Raw genomic sequence first — 25,956 nt, forward strand, 5'->3', positions numbered from 1 at the left:
AGACAGTAAGCAACTGTTAATATTAGATGTAAGGCAATAACTGAGGTCCACATGCTGCTTAGACACATTAAAAGAAATGAATTACATTTACAGCTCTCGAACATTACTCCAAAGGACATCTGGCATATAACATGTCAACATGCTCATTAGATTACATCGTATGTATGTATGTTTGGAGTGATGAACTACATTAAACCTTAGTATGAAGTAAGATCCATAACCCACCTTCTGAATGTAGAAGTCCAGCTGTTTGGTGGAAAAGCTGAGCACTGGAGCCACAAAGCGACAGGTGACATCTACTGACATAATGTGCTCTTTACAGCCCTGCTGACCCACAATGCCACGGCACATCAACCGCTCCCTCACATCCTGGTAAGTTAGTGTAGAGCAATAGTGTGTATTTCATCAGATGAACACATACTAGCTGTGTTTAGAATATCCTGGTTTTCTTCGTCTTTGTTTTTGCGACCAGTCTCACCTTGGGGGAGCCAGATGATCCTGTCAGCACCATGTCAACAGAGCAGCCTGGGAAAAGCTCCACACAAGCAGGGCTGAGGCTAAACACCGGCTGCTCTCTGCTAGAGGAGAGCAAAGATGTGAGGCCCAAGGTGTTTCTTTTTGCAGGAGTAGATATTGGAGGCAGGATGGTTCGGCTAGACAAGTTTCCTCCTTTGTGAGTTTTTGGTGAGGGTTGGAAACCATCTGTGCTCCAGTATAGTCTGTGTACTCGCTGGCCTTGGTTGGTCAGTTTAAAGTGGTACTGGCATGTCTCATGGCTGACAGGGCAAGAAGAGAACAGCAGGAATTCAAGGCACTGTTGGTTCAGCGCTACATCAAAACCTGACTCATGACTGGGGCCTTCTTTATCTCACCTTAAGTAAGAGCCCAGCTCAAGGCGGGGTGCTAAAGGCTTATCACTGATAATTGTGGTTCCAGTGCCTGTAGCAGACAGAGGGATGTGGAGTGTTTGGCTGTCTTGGATGGATACCTCCAGCCTGGCCTGGAAAAGAAGGGTGTCCTTAAGGTGAGCTACTACCTTGAGCTCCAGCTGGCTCTCCGGTGGCACCTCCCCCTCACTGGGCTCAACATGCCAAAATGGCTTTTTATGACACTGTGGAGACAGAAGCACAGCCTGAGTTCCTTCATTGTCCTCACCCAGTGAGCACTCTTTCAAACATGCTATCGCTGTCTTTGCCTTTGCAGTGGTGTATAACGGTTACAGCAGCTTGGAGCTTGTCTGAAATGTGATGCATGGAAACATTTCTCTTGTGGAGGCACTTTCCCCTAACTGTGCTGCACATGCCTCTGAGACTGCAGCTATGGATGGACATGGAAAGAATGATGTGTATCTCAAATAGCAGTACAATTACATTAGCAGCTCTGTGCAGAACAAGATCCTAGATGTATGAGCAGGGGAGTGGCTCCCCGTCTGACACTAGTAAAACAGAATATAATTATAATAACGGATGAAGATTAACGCAGCATTACTAACTAAAGTCCAAAGATTTGTATGATTCTCAAACATGAAATGTCTCACGTTTCAACTCTTAAAAAGAAGACTGTTTAACACTCTGTATTCATTCCGTTCAACAGCTCTATGGATTGTTTGACTGCATTTGTTTGAATGAAGTCCAGTGTAATGAGAAAAGAGATGTAAATCTAATGCTCATCTCCAGTCCTCACACAAAGCTCTTCACTGTGCTCACTCTACTGTATATATCTCTGACCAAGCAGTGGTTGGGATCACAATCAATGTTCTATAAAGCATCTCTGCTGAAGGATAGCCAGAACATAAACCTATAATTGGGATTTTGAGAATGAGCTTCCTACAGATGCAGTGAAGCCTGAGTGACTCCTCTGCCTATGGAACAACATAGGAGATTGCTGATCGATGAAGAGAGAAGTCTTTACACATACACTGCAAGTGACATCTCTGTTGTTAAACTGAAAAGTAGAGGCTGGGCTAAATTGATTCTGGATGAATAAAGTATAATGTTTCGCTTTCATGCCTCTGCTCTAAACGAAAATTCCACAGACAAAGGTAAAAGGGAGAAAATGCTAAACACCACAGGCATCACTTGACCAATCTGTGTCTCTGGGAGCATTTTTTCAGCGTTTGTATTTAGGGGTTAAGGATCTCCTGAAAGCACACTTGGAGTAGGTCGATACAAGGGTGATCATGGTAAAGAGGTGGGTGGGGCCAGAGGAGGAGAAGGATCAGAAAGGTTGACTCCTCAGAGAGAGATGCAAGACAACTAGAATCTTAATAATCACATCAAACCTGCTGCATCCTACTGCTTGATGAGCATTGATTACTTTTGAATGCAGCACAGGTCGAGAAGGGTTTAGAATCCAAATCAGTGTGGTACACCGTTCAGTTATCAACAGTACATCAAACTGCACACATCCTGCATTAGTGCTGCATTCACTACTGCAGGCAGTGCTCCTGTCAGTTACTACACAGCACAGCCCAATCAATAGATTGTAACATGAATCTTATATGTCTCATGTGTCTGCTTGCATGATGACTTGCAGTGTGTTTCAATGCTACACAAGCTATTTTTGACTAATCACATTCAGAGAAAAAATGCAAGTGTGCAAAGCTTCCACAATATCCCTGCAATATTCAGTGATAGGGTCTATTTGTGTGGCTCCCTGCCAGCCTATTGAGCGAAATGTAATGTAATTCCAGGAGAATCTGCATCGATTGGTGCTTGAGAGTGCAGCAGGGAAACTCCTTCCCTCAACACATGCCTTAGAGGAGAGGACAGGGTCATCCAACTGCAGTTACAGCGGGGTTGCCTGTTTGTGCGTGCGTGCTTGAATTAGTGTGTGAGAATAGTCATGTCTACAGAGGCCAAGGAAGTACTGGGGAGCGGACAAGTCACAAGTTTATGCACGCATGGCCATTAGGCATCGCTGATGAGGCGGTGTACACCGAAAAAAGAAGAAATGAAATCAACCAAGTTTTTGGCACACAACCCAGGTGTGCCTGTTACTGTTCAAAGTCCCGGTTGAAAAGAAAGTGTACAGAATCAATTTTCTTGAAAAGTGAATCATTGTGAGGGGTTGAAATGCCAATTATAGAAAAAGAGACTGAAACCAATAATCTATTGTCAGTCAAAAATGAGAACAGTTGAAGTTCACTCTAAAAGTTTTAACTAAATTAAGTTAAATTAAGTCATCAATTACCCTGGAATAAATTAATTATGGTATCAGATTCAGAGCAGCTGGGAGAGCCAGACAGGTTCGCTCATAAATTAGTCACCAAATGGGTTGATGGCTGTAAAGGTATGTATCAATCCCATTAAAAAGTCTGTTTAAGTATTCTAAAAGTTTCAAAATAAAACAAATAGTAACACTGTATGCTTTAAAACTTAAATCAACATCACTAGATGTACAATGAATGTAAAGTTAGAATGTAATTGTGCTCATATGTCCTCTAATGTACTTAGCACATGCACACTTGCTTGACACCTGTTTGGGGTGTGTGCTCATAGGTTTGTTAAATGTGTGGGGGTTTTTTACCACTCTTGCAGTGAAGCGGGCTGATATTGGAGCCTGGTTTGACAGGTGCAGTGTTCTAGTAATGTCTGTCAGAACCGGCACAGTCCCATAGTCCAACCGTGGGTTCTGAACATGGACTACCGGTCCCTGTCCAATACATGACAAGGACACCATCTGAAAAACAGAAAATGAAGGTTTAAGTTTTTTTTTAATGAATTTAGAGGAAACACCTTCCTGGTTTGTCAGCGATTAGACTCACTTTTAAGTCTATAACCTATAAATACATTATACAGACAGATTTCAACTGACCACTGGAGGCTTGGTGCTGCCAAACACTGCAATGCGTAGAGTGTGATGCAGTCGTCCAACAGCCTTAGCCAGCAGGAACACAGGAACCTCTTTTGAACGATTGGGAAGAATAACACCTCGGGGTGATGAGCTTCCAAAAACTAGTGATGGACTCTCTTCATATTCCTGCATCATGTGACACAGACGAGGAAAGACGTCTTAACATACGGGCACACATGAATACAGATTCTTACACTTCACAGCTTCACACTAAACACAACCCAGTAAAACATGTCAGCTGGCCAGTACACTGGTTTGAGTTCTTTTCTATCATTTTGGGGAGCATCTAATCCAGGATCTAATTCTTTTGAGCCTAAATATGTTACTTGCCTTAAAGAAATTTTTAAAAAGTCTTAAAATATTTAGTGATGTTTACACCCAACTGTATTCATTAAAACTCTTGTATTAGTTATTTCCTTTCATCCATTGTGTAAGACAAAAAGATCATAACTGCAATACTGTCTGTGCAGATGCAATATCAAGATGTTCATGTCCAGCATGGAAAATCACCTTCTCTTTCACTCCCTCACAGTCACAAGGATGCATTTGGGTACCTTAACATAGTACTTTTTGATTTTACATGAATCGGTACCCGGTACTTTTGACAGAATTTGGTCAGTACCTATAAAAGTACCTAATTTGGTTCCCATCCCTAATAACACAGAGTGATGTAGTAACCTGTGGAGTTTGTCTACAGCATTCACCAGGTGCTAATACAGTCACATAGGTTTCATATTACCCAGTGAATGAAAAATCCCTCCCTGAGGTACTTCTTGTAAAAAGTCATGGACTCTAAAATTCTTGCTAAATGGAAAAAAAAATGCATTTTGAAAGTTTTAATAAAGCATTAGAACTTTGTCTTACTTGATCATACCAGATAATGATTATGTGTCTTTAGTGCAATAAAGGACATAAAGCATTTAACTCAAATTGCACATTAGTGAATTTTAGAGGGGCTGGCATAGGCAGACATTTGCAAATCCTAATCTTTGCATATTCAGACACACAGACTTCAAGGCACCTTGACCTTAAGGCAAGGGTTAAGGGCTGACCCCCTGTGGATCTGTCAGTTGCTTGATGTAGATCTTTCAGCTCCAAACTGTGCACTGTTCCTGAATCTGCATATCAGCAAACTTCCCTGTAAGATTTGGTCAGAGTTCATTGTGAACTTAGTGATGAGAGAAATAGTACTGTCTCATCCCCCTCAACTGTATATTCAACGTGACTCCCAGAAAGTGTTCAATGAAGTTTGTATAACATTTTAAACCAAGCCAGCGTGGCTCTTAAGAACAAATAAAATCATGTTGAGGACAACATGTTGATAATCACTGCAGAGGTAGTATTATGAAATTGTTTTTAATATTCTTCAGGTGAATATTTGCACAGGATTGGTAAGCGTGGATTTTAAGACTACTCAAATGTTTTAACTGTAATGCTAGACTTATAATAAAACCCCTGATGTAACCTTTCTCAAACACCTTATTTATGTTTGCTTTCTGGACAAATTTGATACCTTGCAGTGTGCCCTTTTTGTCATCATTTACAATATTTTAAGTTGCCATGGACTGAGACATACACACACTGCACACCTGTCATTCATTTAGTCTGAGAATTTAGGGTTTGTGTTTTTAGGTAAAGATCAGGATTTAGCTTAAGGTACCTCTAGATTAGATTATTGCCTTTAGATAGAGCCAAGATCACAAGCTCCTGTTCTAATGTAAGGCTGTTTACTTACAGTTGCTTTGGTTTTGTAAGAAGAGGACCTGAATTTTTGATCTATCTTTTTACCTTACCAGCAAGAAAACAAATGTGACTAACGAATATGCCTGCTTTTTTTCTTTGAGAAATAACATTGTGGTAATTTTGCTCACCTCTACCGATTGTATATGCTGTACTGACTTGGAAATCAGCCAGTTATTTAAATTATGCATGTCAGTTATGCATGCCTGTCAGCTTTGACATCTTTTGTGCTTGTTGATATCACCTTGCTATGAGAAACCTGCCACTTCCAGTATATGCACACATGTGTAAATTATTAATGGCAGTGATCTACTCAACCTGGTCAAGCACGCCATAGCAGGCAGGCAGAGAGCTGTTGTTGGTCAATCGCACTTGCTGTTCATAGATGAGATTCAAGAAACACCTTTGAAAGTCCAGTGTGTGAGTTTCCAGCGTAATTTCAGGGACAACACATCTATAAACAGAGAGACGAGGGGAGTGACAGTTAGAGAGGGCAAAGGAGAAGAAAGGATCTTAGGCTCATTTGTGAATAACAGCAGTAATTGCATTACTTCATGCCAAAACCACAGCCTATTAATTAGAGCTGATTCATAAATTTACAATGACTGTGATTGCCGTGAGGAAGTCAGATACCATTGCTCCATTCTGAGTGATGGTGCAGGTGACAGTCGAATGCATTATTATGCAAATTAGGTTCTGAATATTTAACACATACTCCACTGATTTGTCGACACCTGTATGGAAGTTCAATAGCCCACATTCAAGGCTTGTCAAAGCATCACATCGTCAGCTGTTTGCACTGGAGAAGTTATTGCCAGAAAAAAAAACCTTTACTGGCAAAAAATATAGTTTGTGAAAAGAAGAAAAACCTCTCTGAGTTCAGAGTCTTAGAGTTGTTACACATCCTACATCAGGACCTGCTTTTAAGTTTGACACTAGATTAGGAAAAGGAGATTATGATTCATCTTAGAAACATAAAAGACGGTTATAAAGCGTATCCAGGACACAAATTCAGGACATTATTATCAGTTTATGGCCTCAGTGTGCATGGTCTCACTGTACTCAATGTACCTTGAAAAAGAGCCTGGAACAGCTTTAACTTTTCTATAAGTTAAGTTTGTGTGCACATTAAAAAGTAAGAGCATGTTGACATTTCTGTGTCCTACCTTGCAGTGATGGGTAGAGTCATGATCTCCTCACCAACACCTTCTACATCCACCACCAGCGCCAGTCTGTATTTCTTCACTGTGTTAGAGCACAGCGTCAACTGTGGTACAACACAAATTCTTTATGTCAACAGCTGTTTGCCCAGTGAGGGTTAGATCACAGAGTATTAGTCCTCTGAAAGAAGATAATAAGAGCAAAAAGTTGGTCAAAAAAGAAAAATGTAGTCTACATTTGAGGAAGTTTGGCATATTTTGTAACTGTTTGTAATCATTCAGAAAGTAAGTCTACAAACAGTCATATCAGCATTGCATGGTACATGCCTGTGCCCAATAAAATGTTTGAGACAGTACAAGTAAAACTTATTTAAGTTAAAAAAAAAAACTTATTAATTAAAAATTTTAACTCTTAGATATGTTTATACTTATGAAATTGAAACTAAACAGTTCAAGACCTTTGTCTTTTTTAATTGCTACTGAACAAAATGAACAACTTCTAAGATTTTTTTTGATTTACACTCAAAATACTTAGTTGAGGCTCCTTCACCACAATTTGCTGCATTGTTCTGGTGAGTCATGGCTCTGACTGTGTCACTTTTTCAGAAGTAGCTTGACCCTAAGAATATGTTAGCTGTAGCCTTTCCTGAGGGCATATTCATAGTAGCTCTTGATACACTGACACCAGCTTGAATCCACTGCTTGTAAAGATCGCTCAAGTATCTGGATCAACTGATTTTGACAGTCCTTACAAGGGACCTACTTCCATCACACTTTTCCCTTCCTGCTAACTTTTCATTGCTACTTGTCTGGACAACTGTGAACATCCAGCCTTTTCAAGAATGGCTTTCTATGACTAACCTTGATGATTGACAGGTTGTCCAAACAGATCTAGACTAAGATACAAAGTATAGCATCAAAATCAGTTTAATTAGGCTTCCTTTCATTCCTTATTTAACTGTACCTTAATGGTGGTATTTGACATAGCACGCACAGACCCTGCTGCAGGGCTGATGGTGAACTCTGCAGGACGTGCACGCAGGTCTTTAGCGGTGCTGCCTTGCCAGTTTGAACAAGTCACACTTGGAGAGCCTGATCCATCTCCCAGGACACGCAGGGTAAAGTTCATGGGCACAAAGGAGGTGTTGAAGAGGGTACAAACCAAAGTTTGTGGGAAGCCTAGAGAGGTAAAGGAAGGAGTTGAGTGAAGTAGGGGCACTTCATCTGAATGTTGTAAGGTATTTGACCATCTTAAAAACAACACAAGAGTTGAATAGTATCGCACCAAAGGCCACGTCTCCAAAATTAAGCTCTGAACTATTGAAATGGAATGTAGGACCAATGACACAACCCCTGAAAGACAGACATGACAAAGACATGAGCAATAGCAGCAACTCGAGGAAATATAGCTGATTATATAGCTGAATGGTCTTTGACAATTTAAGACAGATTCATCCCCAAATATCACCTGAAGGTTAAAGTAAGTGGTTGAGGCTGTCCTGTGACAGTTAAAAGCAAGTCCTCAGAAAAAGTCCCCAAGATGCGACTGTGGAAGGTCACTGTCACAATCTGGCTGGCCCCAGGGGGAACAACACCTTCATCAGGACTGAAGGAGAAACAGCGTCCAAAAGTTGTGTCTGGGCTTGACAACCTGAAAGGGGCTTCAGTCAGTCCTGTGTTCGACATCAGTACCTGGAAAAAGAGAATGAGCCTCAGATTAATCGCCCAAATCTCCCTCCCACCATCAATCGTTGAATAATGTGAAGTAACCTGTGCTGTCAGGTGATTAAAAACATTAATCTGAGTAATTACAGGCTCAGTGATTAACTGGTCAAAATGAATCGTACATATCATCAATTTTTGCAGCACTCAGCCTGCATACTTTTAGTTGTTTTTCTGTGGTTAAATTTCACTTTATTTTTCACCTCATGCTGTCTTTCATTAACTACTTTAACCTGATCAGCTTGGTCCCCTTCCATCCTCAAAACACACACATCGCTGCACCTCTGCTCTCATATGTGTTAGCTATGCTGACTGTCCCCTTCAGCTGATTTTTTTTTTTTTTTAAATAAAGTTGCATTAGTTAAATTATTTCCTTGTGGAGCCAGCATCTCAGTTTTTACATGATTTAAGTTGTGTTAAGAGGAACTATTGTTGATAACAAACTTTTAAATACAGTTGTGTTATTGAGTGACACCGGAAGATTCTAATAAACCCTTTAAACTAATACAGAACTGTGTGCGTGTTTGATGCATTAAATGCATTAAATATGCAATTTTGTCTCATGTTATACACACAAAGCCACTGAGAATGATTATACAATCTGTGAAGTGTGACATTAGAGTTTGATAAGTCTGAATGTCTATCTTCAATGATCAACTCTTTTCCAGGAATGAACATACAAGGAGGATGATGAAAACAATCTTGACCACAGTTCACTCAATTATTTCTACTGGTAAAATTTAAAGGTAAATTCTGTTTTACTTGATTTTAAAAAGTGATTTGCGAAAGGATATGAAATACATTTTTTTCTCAAATTTGCAAAGTAATATTGACTTTTATAATATACAAACAGAGTTAAAACCTGGAGGTATTACATACTATTCAGTATCATAAGCCCTACAGAGGGAGCACAGTCATTGAACTGCTAATTGCACATCTACACTAGATTTTCAAACTCTCAATAAAAGTCAAGAGGAACAGTTCTCTCACTTTGTTTTATCATTTCTAGACTAGATATTTTTCTGCAGAAGTAACAGCCTGAGACCACATGAACTGGTTAAAAATGGAAAGAGAGAATGTCACACACAAGCTTCATACTTCATTCAGAAGTCTGAAACACTGAGCTAACCAGCATGTCTCTTTTCATGTAGGACACTTCACTGTGCTCTACTTTCTTACCTCATAACTGTCTTTATCACCAATGAACACATTTTTCATGTCCATCAGGTCATAGTTGAGCTGGAGTTGAGGTCCGATCCCCTCAGCCCTTATTGTCAGAGGTAAGCGAGATTCACGGCCTGAATGCAGACAGACACAGAGACATACACATGAAAAGACTCTTCACAAAGTTACTGACAGATATGAAAAAAACTTTAACAGTCAGTAAAAAGGAGAAATGTCCAAGTCAGAGGAAGTGATTTCTCACATGGTACTGACCTCATGGAAGATTTATCATGTATTCAGAAGAAAATGTGCTTTTATGTTAGTTAAAAGTGCTACATCAAAACAAATCAAAATCCAAAATGTCCAAATAGTTGCCAAACATTTTCTTTGCTGCAGCCTCTATAGATGTCTGTCTGTGAAGTTTTTAAAGGGCATGCAAGGTCTTTCCTTCAGTTTTGCTTAGTAAGCTTTTGAAGCTTTTTGCAAAGTGAGGACTTGGGGTACAGTAGTCTGCAGTGCTGCTGTCATTGAACTCGGCTGGTCAGGTTATCACCTGCTTTAGAAAACATGAAAATTAATGTAAATCTGGCCTTCGGCTCAGACAACACACGTGACAGCCACATGCAAATTTCCAAACAACCTTTAACTACCAACAGGATGCAATGAATGTACTGAAGCCTCATGACTGCATCGTCTAATATGAAAATGAGATCAAGTAGCAATGAGTCGTGGAGTGGTTAAACATTTAGGCAGATTTAGAGGTTCAACTGTTCTGATTGTGGATATCACACACTGAAGAAGACAGAAACAATAAAGAGATTTTGTTGAGAGGAGCTGCTGTCCTCTGACAGTAAACAAACAGACTGACACGGCTCGCTACCCTGACATGTCTGTCTACAACAACCCGCTGGGGGGAGGAGGTTCTGTGAAGAAAAGTCAAAGCCATCATTTTACAGCTGAAGTGTGCAACGTGCTTGAAGTGGTCAGACAATCAATTTCAACCATTGGAGGACACACAACAGAAGAGTTATCCTGTGCATCTGAAGAGTTTTTTGGTTTAAGACATGAGCTGTGTAAAGTAAATTGAGAAATGGACTATATATGATTTACTTCATGGTCTTTTTCTTTTTTTTTTCTTTTCTTATTTCCACTCACTCGCTCACTCAAAGCGCTTTTGCACTGCTACTCATAGTCACCTGTTCACACTTCATTCATACACTGACATCAGTATCAACTTATTTACACTTACTTACACACATCAACACATCACTGACCACAGTGAGAGCTGTTAAGGGTTCAGTATCTTGCCCAAGGATAATTTGGTATGTGACTGCAGGAGTTGGAATTTGAGTTCAAGGAACCAACAACTCTGCCACTAAGCCATAGTCAAAGTGTGAAGTGTCCGTAGGAACTGTAGAAACTGGAGAAACAGTAAACCTCATCAAACCAAAGTTGAACCAAAAACCTTGCCTTGTCATGTAGCTGTTACACTACAACCAAATGAGAAGCTGAGGAGTCAAATTTTACATCTTGAATTGATCCTTGTGCATTTTTGATTGTTTTTGTTGCTGTTTTTGTTTTGACTGACAAAAGATTGGGGGAAGAAATATGTAATACCTACATACTACAAATGTGAGTTAAAAAGGAAAGAAATGAAACTGAACTTTATGAGATTTAGCCATGCAGACCTGTGTCTTATTCAATGTCAGATTGACCATTAATGTTTTTTCGTTCTATTCCATTACAGAAAATAATGTTTCTGCCTAAGCGTGTAAGACATAAAATTAACAAGACTGTAATTTTTAAAAATGAATACTAAAAAAACTTGGCTTTGGATAAAAACAAAAATAAAAATGAGGCAGTGCTCAAAAAGTTTCTTCCTATGTTTAGTTGTGTCATAAAGCTTGTATCTAATAAACTATCTCATATTGTTTTTGAGATACAAGAAAGCGACATTCTTCAAGTTCTATTTCAAGCTTTTAAGTAATTAGGTGTGTCAAAGTCTCAAAGGGTTTTGAAAAGGGTTTCCTATCTCTCCTTCAGGATCTACACTGCATTATTACACCTTGGATATAAAAGTTTGCATTACAGTTATCAAAGTAGGTGGTTAGACAGATGTTAAGTTTTCCAGAACTAATAGTTAGCAAAGTGAAAACACTACATGCTAAATGGTAGGGATGCACGATATTATCGGCACAATATCGGTATCGGCTGATAAAAGCTTGAAAACCTGTTTATCGGTATTGGCAGATATGAAAATTTCTGCCGATATGCACAGCCGATAAGGTGCTATTCAGTTAGGATTATTGTTATTTTCCATCTGAAAAATAAGCTCCTTAAATAAAATGTAGCACTTCATTTATTTGCACTGCAGAGCGCTGTGTCTGTCACCAGGTTGTTACAGTAGCTCTAAAATAATCAAATGCAACTTGGTTATGTTTAAAAATGCATTGTACATTTAAAGTTCATGTGATCTAAAGAAATTATTTTTCTGTATTTCAATACTGAATGTCTATGAAAAAATAATACATTTCTTATTTATGGTAAAATCAAATGTTTTTTGTCTTGTTTTATGTGTGTTTCTTAAACAAATAAGACCGTCACAATAAGAGTAACATATAAATTCCAGTTCAGGATAGACTTAGCTTTCTTTACAGTGAAAAAAACAAACAAACTTGTGATTATCGGTATCGGTATCGGCCAAAAGGGGTTTTGATATATCGGCATATCGGATATCGGCAAAAATCCAATATCGTGCATCCCTACTAAATGGTGTTAAAAAGTGAAGCATCAGCACATTTATGATGATCTTAACCTATGACATGGTGATCAACTCAATGAATGTGGAGACACTAGTTGCCAACCTCCTTCCATCTTAATTCTATCCACGCAATTGTGATCAGAACGTTGACCAAAACACTGACACTGCTCCCGCAAAAATGATCTCTGACCACCAGATGTTAGAATCAGACTCAGGTCTTAAGCAAAGTGTTCACATAGTTTTTGATAACTCTCATATCTTGTAAATTACATGTGATGCTATGTTTCTGATAGTCCTGCTCAATCCTGGTGTGTGCTCACCTGCAACATCACAATAAATGGTTTGTTGGTACAGTTTGGCCTCCTCTGGCTTGAAGACGATGGTGAACTGTGCCGTCATACCGGGCCATATTTCACCCTCCTGAGTCATGTGAAGACAAAATTAAAAGTAAATAGTTATTTCATTTAAAGAATATAAAGGGGTTATGCACTCGAACTGTTGATGCACACTTTCTCACACAGAGGAAAAAGATGTTTGTGAGTTCATGACATAAGTTGACTGACATTCAGTAGAAAACTGTCTTAAATGTCTCCTAAACCCACTAAAAAATAAAACAAATGTGATTTTCATGCATCACAGGTCAGTGAGTGGGAGAATGTGTGCTTAAACTGCTGAATTTTCTCTCTCAAATATCTTCTAAAGTTGTGTCCAGCCTACAAACAGTTTGCTCTTTCTCCTGCAATTTCTCTCTCTTGTCCTGCTCCCCCACTTCTCCACCCACCCACCCTCCTCCGTGCCTCTGTTATTCGCCTCTCTTTAGCCAGGAACACAGCTGAGCTAAGCAGAGGAGACACTGGCAGGTAAAAGGGAAGGGGTGTCAGAACAGGTCAGGCTACCTGAGGGTCCCCGGGCAGAGAAGGGCTCGGTCCCTGACCCTCCTGTCATTGAGGAGTCTCACTGCATGTGTTTGAGAATCTGAGGCTGAATCCTAACTCTATGAGACGGGTCTAAACACGGATCAAATCTCCCCGGGAGGATCAACTTTGGATTGTCATTTCTGTCTTCATAGCATGTAGAGAAAAGTCTTCTTCAAACCAAATGTCCTGTTCACTTAGAAGCCCTTTGATAATCTACTGAATCTGGCTTTAATGACAGTATTAAATTAATGAGACATAACCTTGTGAGATACTACACCTAACTGAGAGAAAAAGGAAACAAATGAGAGGATAGCTAGTTAAACACATGATTGAGTCAGAGGGAGAGGGTAACATAGACACACCGCTGGCTCCACAGTTATGCAGCTATTTGAGAGGGTCAGGAGGTGGTCCTTCACAGCCTGGCTTCTGTGTTCCTGCAAGGCTCTGGACAGCAGCGGGAGATGATGGACCGCTGTGGGATCGGACTCACACTGATAAAGTAATCGCTCCTTCTCCGCCTTCTCCTCCCTGTGCTGAAGCACTGAGCTGCCCCTGGAGAAAAGAACAAAGGGAGGGAAGGTGAAAGGAAAAAAAGGGAAATGAGAAGGGACACAGAGAGAAGAGGAATAGGGAAGAACAAAGAGTTACTGACAGAAAAGAAAGTGATGGACACCTGAGCTATTTCTGGCCACACATCCTGTAGTAAAGAAAAAACAGCACAGAAGGTAACTTCACTTGCAACATGATTTTGCCTCAGTAGAATGACAGAAAGCTTGTACAGCCAACAATTTTTAAAGAAATTTGGTCAAACCACATTCCCGCACATTGTTTAGTGTCATACACTGTTGTATCATTTGTTATTTCTTTTCATTGCAGCAACAAATGTTTCTAATGGGTATCAATTTGGCACTGCAGGCAGCCCAGTTCAGCACCCAGACCCTTCTACTGCTTCAATAATTCCAGAGGGAACGACGTTGCTGCTTAATGCAAGATGTTCTCTGAAAAGGCGTTGTCCGTATATGTCACTCTAAAACCTGTTCAAATTGTTCAGCATCTATGATGCCCTCCCATGTGTGTAAGCTATCCATACCATAGGTATCTATGCATCCTTAGACTATCACTGATGGCTTTAGAAGTGGGGTGGTAGTAGTCCCTCCCCTCTCCTCTGAGGAAAGGTGTAACATCCATGATTAAGAATTTTGAAAACGTCATATTTTTAAGGATGCTTATTGCATTCACTTGAAGAAAAAAAAAACAACTTGGGTTTTTCAGAGTGATTTATTCTTCGGTTTGTTTTTTGTGGTAATTAATTTTATTTTTCTGATTAATATTTTTTTATTGGTTTGTTTTTTGTTATAATTTTTTTCTGTTTTTATGAGTAATTTTTTTGTGGTAATTAATTTTGTTTTTCTGATTAATATCTTTTTATTAGTTTGTTTTTTTTAATAATTTTTTCTGTTTTTCGTGGTAATTTTTTCCTCCTGTTTTTAGGAGTAATTTTTTTCCTGAAGTATCGAGCTACTTCGAAATCCCGTGAGAACCTCCAACTTGCAGACACTCCCGTGGATGTGTGGTGGCTCCTGTGTCCCGCACATAGGGTATGCCTTAACCCTAATTTACTACCGGTCTGTACCGGGTCAATAAAAGTAAGGTATTAGCCACACACAGGGTATGATACTCTTATTATGTTTTTGACTTTATCCTTATATTTTATATAAGTCTATTGCTCAATGTAATACTTAAGGAGTAGACGAAGATGTTGCATTAAAAAATGCATTGCTTCTACACTGAAAAGCAGGTAGAAAGTTAAGGATAAGGCATATATGTGCCGAACAGGATCTCTGATCCGTGCGGGACACAGGAGCCACCACACATCCACGGGAGTCGTCTGCAGGTTTGAGGTTCTCACGGGATTTCGAAGAAGCTCGATACTTCAGGGAAAAAAAAATTACTCCTAAAAACAGGAGGAAAAAATTAGCACGAAAAACAGCAGGTTGGAGGTTCTCGCGGGATTTCGAGGTAGCTCGATACTTCAGGAAAAAAGTTACTCCCAAAAACAGGAGGAAAAAAATTACTCACAAAAACAGAAAAAATTATAACAAAACAAACCGATAAAAAAATATTAATTAGAAAAAAAAAATTAATTACCACAAAAAATTACTCAAAAAAAACAAAATAATTATAACAAAAAAAAAACAATAAAAAAATATTAATCAGAAAAACAAAATTAATTACCACAACAAACAAACCCAAGAATAAATTACTCTGAAAAACCTGAGTTTTTTATTTTTCTTCAAGTGAATGCAATACGCTTCCGTATATTTTGATGTGTCTGACTTCAAGAAATTTGCATTTTTCATATCAGTCCATCTGAAACAGGCCCAGAGAAGTTGTAATGCATTTCTGTAAATTTGGTTTCATTGTGCATAGTGCATTTGTATCCTGGGTTTGTGGACTGGACAGAAAAATTATTCACAGACGATGGCTTTCAAGATGTTATTTTGAACCCATGCAGTGATTTCCACAGCAGACTCACATCCTGTTTTTTATGCAATGTCCACTAAAGGCATGAAGATCCCAGCAATCCAGTACTGCTTTCTTGCCTAGGTTGCCAAACTCTTTTATCGCAGAGAGGTGATTCTCTTCTTGTCTTTACCTTTAAGAGTATCCTCCTCTCTGGAATGCTCTTTTGTATACCCCATCAGAAATGTTTCCCTTGATGTTTGTTTAGCATTATAAACCTCCTCAGTGTTCTGCTGTCCCTGTCCAAACTGCACTGAGACAGGTTTTTGGCTTCGAATTTAAAGTGAGTAAATGTTTTTGTATATACATTAAAAAAAAAAAACTTTTTTTAGGGTTAACACGTGATGTTTCGTCTTTGAGCTGTTTCTATTAGTTTTGATTAATATTTCATACAGCATCCCAACTTTTATGGAAATCGGGTTATAAATAGAGCTCTGTTTTCATACCTTGATAATAAGCCCAGGGCCTCGTCTTGCAGGCTTGGCCAAGTAGTCCAAAAGTACTGTAGAGGTATCGCACTCTTGTTGATGAGGGACACAGTCTGGACACTGGCCAAGGAAACGAAAGTCTTTTGTAACAGTACGAAGTCAGAGTCAAGGTGGACGTCAGCCTCCTCACAGACCCCGTACAAGCTGATGTAAACATCTTCACCTGAGCAGAAAATACACAAAAAGATCAGAAAAAGGCCGAAGTGTGCACACAAACACTGATACACTGAATAATTTAAGTGTTACATCACAGATAGTCAGCTTTTAACAGGGGATGGGAATCAAAAACCGGTTCCTGTTGAGAATCAACAAGAAATGTTTCAATCCATCGATATCGTTAGCTTTTGTGCTTAAAAATTCCTTTATCAATTCTTTACATTGTGCCGAAGCCGCCGAGCCTAACGTCGACTAGTCTGCTGCAGCTATCTTAACTTAGCAGTTAGATAACGTAAGAAAACTCTGATTCAGGATTTTCAGCTTGAAGTTTTACTGAAAAACTGACTTTATAAAGAAATGTACATTATTCTCTCTCAGGAGATTCATATTCAGTACATTCAAAATGGCATAAATCACCTTATTTATTATATTATATAACAAAATAGTGCAAGCTTGATGCTAACTTATATAGGAAACTGCACTGATATGCTAGCAGTTAGCATACATCAGTATAACTTCAGCTTCAGAACAGAATTTCAACTTTCATCACAGAAACATATCACATCAACTCTTTGTAAAAAATACTGAGAATTTCAAATGTCAAAAGCTAACAGGCAATTGAAAGGCTTATAGCTGACTTCATAACTACAGAAAGCTTCCAAACAACTTAAACCATTGCTATAACCACTTTGAGACACTAGATGGCCTACTTGAATTATTAATATATTACAATACAGTACATCAGCATCACATTATGTGAAATTTTTACCTGTTTCTGTTTAATTATGCCAAAAAATATCCAGACTCAAACTCACTTTTATTCACCTACAGTATAAACTCAATTAAATGTTGACACAGAAAACCTGTGAAGCTACTTTTTGTACCACGAAAACTCACAACAGGGATTGATAAAGGAATCAATAAAGAATCAGATCGGTATTGACAAAATCTTATCAATTCCCATCCCTGCTTTTAACACATTTCAATCATCCCCAAAATCTCACTGCTCACACAGTGAGCAATAAATGAATAAAAGGAAGTAAAAGGAAAATCTCTGTTAAAGAGCTTTTACTTCTTTGTCATGTTTCAGTGCAGAAGACATTAATCCAAAAACTTGTTTCCCAGTTGGATGTCTCAGTAAGAGAAGTCTACATCCATGATAGTGTTGTCTGTTTTCTGTGAGTCATATTAAGAAGCACACATACCATAGGACTCCAGTGGACCTTTGCTGCATATTTAATAAGTTAACTTGAAGTTAATTCTGGGTAAAGCAACGCCCTAAAGTTGCAGCTGCAAAGGAAAGAGACACTTACTCTCTGATATACTGCATATACAGCAGGCAAATGTGAGCTGCCCAGCACAACAAAATTCTATCCTCTGATTCGCCGCTGCTGCTCCTCTGGGAGTCTAAGGCCTAATGTGGGCAGTGGGTAGAGGAGACACTCACAGAGGAGTCAAGGACACACTGCAAAGTTTAGCTTTGAAGGGCTGGATCTGGATCAGACTGAGCCTAGCAAAGAGATTAAAATGGCGCTCAAAATATCCCGGAAATCTGGCAACCAAAACAACCAACTTTATATTGCTGCCAAGGCCTCTCTAAGTTGCAGCAGAGTGAAATATCTCAGGCTGATTTCAATACCAAAGGTTTGAATTACGCTGTAGGACACTCTGTGTTTGATGAGATATATAATAAGTCACCGTGGTAGCATCAGCGGACAACTTTCTGACAGTGAGTGAAAAGCAACATTAACCAGCAGCAGGAATAAGATGCAAAACAAGGTTTTGAATAAAACCACCAAAGAGCCAAGGCTAATGTAAATCTGGTGAGTGTTTGTGTACATTCAAATCAGAAAGAATGAAGCCATAGCCTGCTGACACAATGCTTATCCTGGGATTTTTTATATTTGTATATCTACAGAGGTTACATTTGTGGGGACATATTTCCAACTTGACACTTCCAGGTGACTCTTCCAGGTCCAACATGAAAGGGTGTCTGAATTCTGAGTTTGCTCTGAGCTCTATGTGGCTCTCCTCTCTCTGTGATTCTGCGGTTCATAATTTATTTGATATAACATTTCCCGAGCATCAATGGAGACATGGATACCTTGGTCAATAAAAAATCCCTCTAGAATTAAAGCCCTGATCAAAGTGAACTGGAGGATATTTGTCATGCTGTGAAACTCATTGTGTCTAATGGATATTTCTTTGTGATTGTAGTGCTTTTCAAAGCTTGTCTCTGGCCAAAACTGCCACTGGGACTTGCCATTAATTACTTCAAGCTGACAGTTTTGTTTCCCTGTGGTATTGTGCACAGTGTGCACAAAAAGAATAAGTGTAAGCCTATTCAGTTTTGCCCACAATTAGTTTGTTTTATTTAATATATAAAAATTTGTTGTAAATGCGGCTGAGATCAATACTTCTCTTCTCTCACATCCCTCTTAACTGTGTTTCTCTTTAAGTGTTTTCAAGCCAAGATGAACAGTGTTACTGTTTCTTCTATATTAGGATGACACTGATGCAGCTGTAAAAAGTGAACTAAGTGCACAGAAAACAAGCTCAAAATACACTGCAATTTATTTTACTACTATTTTTTATGTGAGTGTTAAAAGTGTTTGTGGATTTCTTCCAGAATAGCATACTGTACCTGTTTTTGCTTTAGTTTTCATTAATGAAGCATCCCACAGTATTCACCGACATCAGTGAGCCTTGGCTGCCACTCTGACTGTAACAGGTTCACTGCTTTTCTATCTGTGGACCACTTTACTAATCCCCCCAGACAGGGAACACCCCACAAGAGCTGTTGTATTGGTGACGCTCTGAATCAGTCACTAATAGGGCTGGGACGATATGCAATTCTCACGATTCGATTCTGTTACGATTTCTGGGGTGCCGATTTGATTTAAATTATGATTCTTCTATATTTACGATTTTTGCAATTTTTGCAAAATGTCTACAGAGTATATCAGGAGCTGCATTTTTCCCATAAAATGCACAATATGTAAGTCAGAGAGAAACAACTCACCCTCTGCTGGAGAAAAGTGGTAACTTTTTTCCAATCCAGTTTATAAACAAGGACAGAAATGAAGAATTTGAATTTGAAAAATATACCCAAAGTTTGATTTTGTTCAACAAAAATCCTGATATATCAATATTTTATTTTTTTCTCCCACCCCTAGACGCCAAGCCATCTTAGTTGGGCCCTTGTTAAAGTTGCTCATATCCTTACACTCATCTATTATTACTGATTCATCTACATCAGCTTCTGTTCTATAAACTGTTTGCTTGTTCTACCCTATGCCATCGTTCAAAGATTGTCAATGATTTTCACTTTACCCATCAGTGGTCATAATTTCATGGCTTATTGGTGCATGAAGCTACAATATAGCCAATAAAATTCATTCAAGCTTGTCTTCAAGTTCCAGTTGTATGTATGTATGTATGTATGTATCAGTGGCGAATGCTCTAAGACTGCAAGGGAAGCTCAGCTTCCCCTAAAATACCCCCCCAAAAAGTGGTGATATGTACAGCTGTGTGTACATTTCATTCACAAAATATGCACTAGAATTTCTTCATCTTTTGATCAGAATCAGCTACCTATCACAGGTAACTGTCTCCACCTCCTTCTCATTCATCTCTGCAGCGTCTCAGCGCTTTAACACAGTTGGACGCTGAGCGTCTTCTGACTTCAGCGGGGTAGCGTAGAGTGGGTTGTTCCACTGTGGAAACTGGACGGTCATTGGATAAACGCTGGGCTTTGTCCCGCCCATTGGATGCTTAGCGTCTCTGGGGGTCTATGAGGCAGTGGGCTGGCCTGGACGCTGGGCTTCTGCATGATGATTGGATGATCTGTCTGAGGCCTAATCCCTTTTTGATTGACAGTGAAATGAGCCAGTCAGCAATCTTGAAGTATAACCCTCCACCAGAGCATCTTCTGAGTTGTACATTTAGTTGTTCTGGACTGATCCAGAGGCTTTATCAATCCTCAGCGAGTTTACCTTTCTTAAAAACGACAAGCTTTGTGTTTTAAGATTCTCTCTCTTTTCACCAATAAGCAGCTACAGCTACAGCTGCGGAGCTTCTCCCCCTGTCACTCACACTTACAGCCTGTCGTAGTCTCACGTAGCAGCTCCAGCTGCTAGCAAGCTGACACGGACGGTAGAATTTACGTTTAAATAAATAAACAAATTTATGATGTAGGCCAGAAAAAAATTAGCTTCCCCTCCTTGGCTGACCAGCAGCCGCCACTGGTATGTATGTATGTAATGGGCCTAAGACGTTACACAGCTGTGATTGTTTTTTTTAGGGCAATAACAAATGACATTGTACTAAATGCAAAACAAGAGTGTTTGCAAAACAATACTAACAAAGGAAATCCAGCCAGGATCACCAAGATACCCCAATTAAGTCAGATCATTAATCTGTTTGACAAGGACTTAACTTGAGCTGATCCAAACTTCAGAGTTCCACATGTCCAAAAAAGTGTGAGGACAAACACATCAAAACTGACTTAAAATAAGTGAGCAGGAGGCAGGGATTAAACATGACATTACACCGAAATCTCTCTGATGGCTCTATCTCATGTCATAACAGAGAAAGAGGAATTGACAAATCCATCCAGGGTAACACATTTCAGCGCCACTGAAAGGACTTTAAGTGTTTTAGCAAGAGCGTTTCTGAACAACTCTTAATGAGCTTACGTTTAAATAGGAACAAATCAAGTCGCCACACTATTCTTCATCCAAAATAAACTCAATGAGAGCTTGAAGATCAAGGATGTGATTGCTCAGGAGACCTGTGAGGCGCTCTTTGAAGCAAGGGTAATGGATATGTTTTATATGATTTAGATATTCAGTAGGCCTCGTTGTTTAGGTAGCTCCAGTTTGACCAATCAGATGCACATCTTATGTGACTGACAGGTGGGCATCCTGTAGCTTTAGTCAGGAAGTTCAAAGCCGCCTCTTGAGTTGAGCATTCCCAAAATTTCTGCCATTGACGAAAGGCTTAAAAGCTCCATATTAGAAACAGATGGATGATGTCAGAGGTGCCATGTCCATTTATTATTAAGTTTATGCTCCCTTCATATGTTTTTTAGTCACAGGTACTATTGACACTAAAAATTTCACACAGCATATGCTCCACACACTAAACGCACAACAAACTGTACAACTACATCCATTAAATTTTTAAGGCACGAAAAGTTTGGACTATTTTTGTCTTTGTTTTATACTGCTAGTAGTACAGCAATCATTGGTCTATTGGTATTTTTTTTATTAAAGATAATATTATTTTTAAAATTTTATCTTTGATGTTACCTCAAAGTTAAAATTTTTATCCTTAAAAGCAAATCATTGGAAATAAATTCACTTCTGCTGAAATAATAATGTTTTGTCCTTCAGTTCTGTTCATTACAGTCTGTGCTCAGTCTTTTCTGTCTGCACAAGAGTGTTCAAATGTACAGCTCCACTCTTTGTGAAAAATTCTCAAAAAGGTCTGAAAAATAAAGTCTGGGATAACAAAGCCTGGTCATAACCACTATTTTCAACCCTTTATGTCTGACTGGGATTGGGGGTTTTGTCAGGAAAACCAAAAAAAAAAAAAGGCAGCATGACTGTGGAAAACTTGTTCCATTTGCATGACTCTGACTTCAAGCACCAGAGAATAACATTTAGAAACTTCAGAAGCACCATCAACGTGAAAGTATGTCCCAAAGTACAACTTACTGACAATCAACCAAAGCACTGATGACTTTTTAAAGATTTATCTGCCACAATGATAAACCTGTGTTTTATAAGATTATTATCCCATTAGGTTAAAGCAGGCAGTGCAGACTGCAAAAGAGAACCTCAAAATCTATCTCTGCCCAGGCTGAAGCAGGTAAGCAGAAGTGATTAATTTGGGGCAAGAGATACCTCATTCCCAAAGAAAGCCTCTAGGGTAGTTAAACTGTGTGGTATTTGGCTTAAGTGAAATCAATAACAAACCCACCTGGTCCCAGTTGAGGGAAATAACCAACAAGACTGAGAGGAATGAGGTCTGGTTAGATCATATCCTCTCGTATGATTCAGGGTTAATGTTTGCTTCCAAAGGACAGTTATCACAAAGATTGCCATCGTGTGCCGATAGGCAGAAAAAAAACACATTTCCAAAGGAAGACCAGTTTTTTTTTTTTCATTCTGCAAAACGGACAAAAAACTGTGAGATAGTATCAGATGAAGAGAAAACATAGAGGACAGGGGATGAGTGATAGAAGGAAATGAGGGAGAGAGGAAAGAAAAGTACAGAAAGGAGAGCAATTATCTCCCAGCTTCCGGATGCTATGACAGCAGTTGACAGGCAGGGAGAGCTGCAGCTTATTGCTAAGCTTTCATCATCGCTGGCCACCAACCCATCTTTTCCCTGTTCACTTTATCTTCCCATAATTCTTCTGTGTACACACCGAGGGAACTTCTCAACCCCTCCAGCTACCTTTGATTACGGCACAAACAGCAGCTCTGCAGTATGTGCGTGTGAGTAAGAGGATGTGCTTGTACTTAGATTTTCAATGTGTGTGTGTGTGTGTGTGTGTGTGTGTGTGTGTGTGTGTGTGTGTGTGTGTGTGTGTGTGTGTCGCTGCTTGCTGTTTGTGTGTGCCTGTGCTGCTTTTCTAAAAGGCTGCTCTGCTGAGGTCCCCTTGGTGCCCTAGCCCTGTCAAAGCAGATGCCTCAGCGCTGCCTAAGAGCTGTCCGTCTTCTCATTTAAACCAGCAGCAGTGACAGAGGGAGAGGGGTTGGCTGGGGGAGGGGGGGGATTTACTGGAGGAGCACAAAGTCTCTGCTCACTTTTAAGGAAGAACAAGCAAACTATTACTTTTCAAAGCTGCATTGGCTTTGAAGTGGCAATAAGACATACAGATGCAGTGTGTGAGGGTGCAAGTGACTTTGGTGTTAGTGGAAATTGCAGCACACTAACACACATGCTGAAAATCTGGGCAATGCAGAATCCTCCAACAGCCAAGTCAAGTCTTGTGCAGCACGCTGATCTGAAACATACATGAGCATGAGGGAGTCAGGGAAAGGTGCTAAATTAAAAATGATCGTCTCTTGATGGGTTGTAAGTGGTGCTTTGGACCTTTGCTGGCCCTCCCACTATAAAAGCTTAATGCTGCTGAACACTGCTACTGTTGCCACTCCTTCAGCAGACCTGCCTGTTTATGCAGCCACACAGCACCTCTGCTCTTTTTAAAGGTCACATACCAAGCAAAAATGAATCTACAGTGCTCCGAAAGTGAGGACCAAAACATTTTCACAGGGTGGTGTTTCCTGCAAACAATCATCATTAAAACCTTTACTGTAACACCCCTTTGGTATTCTCGCTGCCCTGAGGATAGAGTCACATTAATTAAATGATAAAGTCAAAATAAATGAATCTGAATCCAAACTGCTCAGCTCTTATCCACCATTATCCAATAAAAATCAGACACTTCCTCACAAGGTGACTTTCCCGTGGTGCAGTTTCAGTACTACTCCTGATAACAGAATAACTGCCATGTCAGCATGCCACTGAGTTTCCCGTCACATACACACACCAACACACACAATTCCTCAGAGTAAAAACAGGGTGGTGCACTGTGGAATATCCACCAGGGTGATGCATATCGAACAAGAGTGTACTCAACTCTTTTTTCTGCACGCTACTCAGCTGTTCCAGAGTGTTTGTTTGGCACCTTGGGATTTTACGCTTAAGACGACTTTTAGGGAGTCGAGGAGCTGAAATTAGCTCAAGAGGAGACTTTGATGTGCCGAGCCTGGGTCAGGAGTAAGCCTGATTTGATTTTGATTGAAGCCACCTCTTGGTTAACCAACACAGCCTGTCACATCTGCTGTTTCTATTTGTGGCTACTAATGTTTAGATTGGAGTAAATATTACTTGCATGCTGGACATCCTTTAATTGATACAACAGAACGACAAAGACTAAAGTGGAGTTTTGTTTCTAAGAGATGTTTTTTTACCCTTTTGTTTTGGCCCTTAAAACAGAGGGCCAAGGGGAAGAGGTAGATGAAGGGGTAAGATGAAGGGGAAGTGGTAAGAGTGCCAATTGGGGTTAGCTCTTACACTCTAAAATCATGTAAATTGATTAAAAAGAGCTGCATTAAAGTGAAAAGACAAAACCTAAACTCCATTTACATCATCTCCTTCATTGCACTGCTGTTTCCATATTTTACCTCTAATTGTCCCCCTTGTGACTTGGCAGGTAAAATCCACAGATTTGTCTTCATGCGTTTGATCTTAAGTAGTCTGGCTAATTGTGCATGCAACCAAGGCTAACCCAAAGATCAGTGATTGCTGAGTGTTAAACTACAGTAAGTGAAGACACTATACTTGGAGAAACAGGTTTTAACAAAAACACAGAAATAAAACAGTGTGGATGGCAAAGATTGTGCAATCTGTGGCCATTAAAACTAACATTTATCAAGCATTGGCACTTAATGAAATAAAGAGGATCCGTGAGTGAGTATCTAAAGCCGAACCAACAAGAAAACTATTATAAACTAATAAACCCAACGCATTTTTATCAAATTATTTATCTAAGTTTTGTGAAAGTGAGATTTGTCTCAACACAAGTGGGTGGTTTGATTTATGCCAATGCCAGGAGAATATCAACTGATGACCCCAATAGAAGTAGTCTTAGTTCTGTATAAGCCATCACTTTTTCTGTGCTTTAAGATGAAAAGAAGATGGCATTTGGAAACATCAGTGACTGGACATTAAAATCTGGAATGCTTTTGTTGTTCTATTACCCCTTACATTATGCGCTTAGATCAGGTGTGGCCAACCAGTCAGAGACCGAGAGCCACAAAAATCTATCCATCTATCTATCTATCTATCTATCTATCTATCTATCTATCTATCTATCTATCTATCTATCTATCTATCTATCTATCGATAGATAGATAGATAGAGATGAGCAATTGAGAGAAGAGAAAATGAAACTTAAGTATTAATCTTATCACTTTATTGATCAATACTGATCCCAACTTTGGCATCAGTATATCAATATTTTAGATTTATCGGCACAGTGTTACTCATAACTATATAGTGGATAGAAGAGCCGCACACCAAAAGGCAAAGAGCCACATGTGGCTCATGAGCCACAGATTGGCCATCTCTGGTTGGCTTTGTAGGAGGATACTTCACTTTGATTATGTTTTGTTTGGTCTATTGCTGAAATCATGCTGATGTGTCGATGTCTAAGGTGTATTGTGTTCATTTTTGGTCATTATTTGACTTAAATAGAAATTTGAGCAGCTGTGCCTCAGTGGTGGTGTGGTGGGGTTGGTGTATTTCAGTCAGAAGGTCAGGGGTTTGATCCCAGCACCTGCAGTCACATTCTGAAGTGTACTGAACCCCAAATTGCTCCTGCTGTAATTCAGTGGTTTTCTTACCCAGCCACTAGGGGGAGCACAAGCCAGTGTTCTAATTAATGCCAGTCC

The 25,956-nt window shown here is 39.5% G+C and overlaps 1 protein-coding gene across 1 annotated transcript in view; it reads right to left on the reverse strand.

Annotated features, from left to right (window-relative positions):
- The window catches only part of hydin (HYDIN axonemal central pair apparatus protein), an 81,376-nt gene that overhangs the window by 46,242 nt on the left and 9,178 nt on the right, over positions 1 to 25,956 (reverse strand). The window contains exons 8-21 of the mRNA XM_074677638.1: positions 16,289 to 16,493; positions 13,682 to 13,871; positions 12,723 to 12,822; positions 9,657 to 9,775; positions 8,224 to 8,447; positions 8,041 to 8,108; positions 7,720 to 7,934; positions 6,762 to 6,862; positions 5,914 to 6,049; positions 3,817 to 3,981; positions 3,529 to 3,681; positions 873 to 1,111; positions 479 to 776; positions 226 to 369 (exon numbers count right to left, since the gene is read on the reverse strand). Coding sequence (XP_074533739.1) covers positions 226 to 369; positions 479 to 776; positions 873 to 1,111; positions 3,529 to 3,681; positions 3,817 to 3,981; positions 5,914 to 6,049; positions 6,762 to 6,862; positions 7,720 to 7,934; positions 8,041 to 8,108; positions 8,224 to 8,447; positions 9,657 to 9,775; positions 12,723 to 12,822; positions 13,682 to 13,871; positions 16,289 to 16,493 — 2,357 coding nt within the window. The remainder of the gene's footprint in view (positions 1 to 225; positions 370 to 478; positions 777 to 872; positions 1,112 to 3,528; positions 3,682 to 3,816; positions 3,982 to 5,913; positions 6,050 to 6,761; positions 6,863 to 7,719; positions 7,935 to 8,040; positions 8,109 to 8,223; positions 8,448 to 9,656; positions 9,776 to 12,722; positions 12,823 to 13,681; positions 13,872 to 16,288; positions 16,494 to 25,956) is intronic.

This window comes from Halichoeres trimaculatus, unplaced genomic scaffold (genome assembly GCF_033239565.1).
Source record: "Halichoeres trimaculatus isolate MK-OKI-2021-1 unplaced genomic scaffold, fHalTri1.1 fHalTri1_scaffold_10, whole genome shotgun sequence".
NCBI classification, from domain to species: Eukaryota; Metazoa; Chordata; class Actinopteri; order Labriformes; family Labridae; genus Halichoeres; species Halichoeres trimaculatus.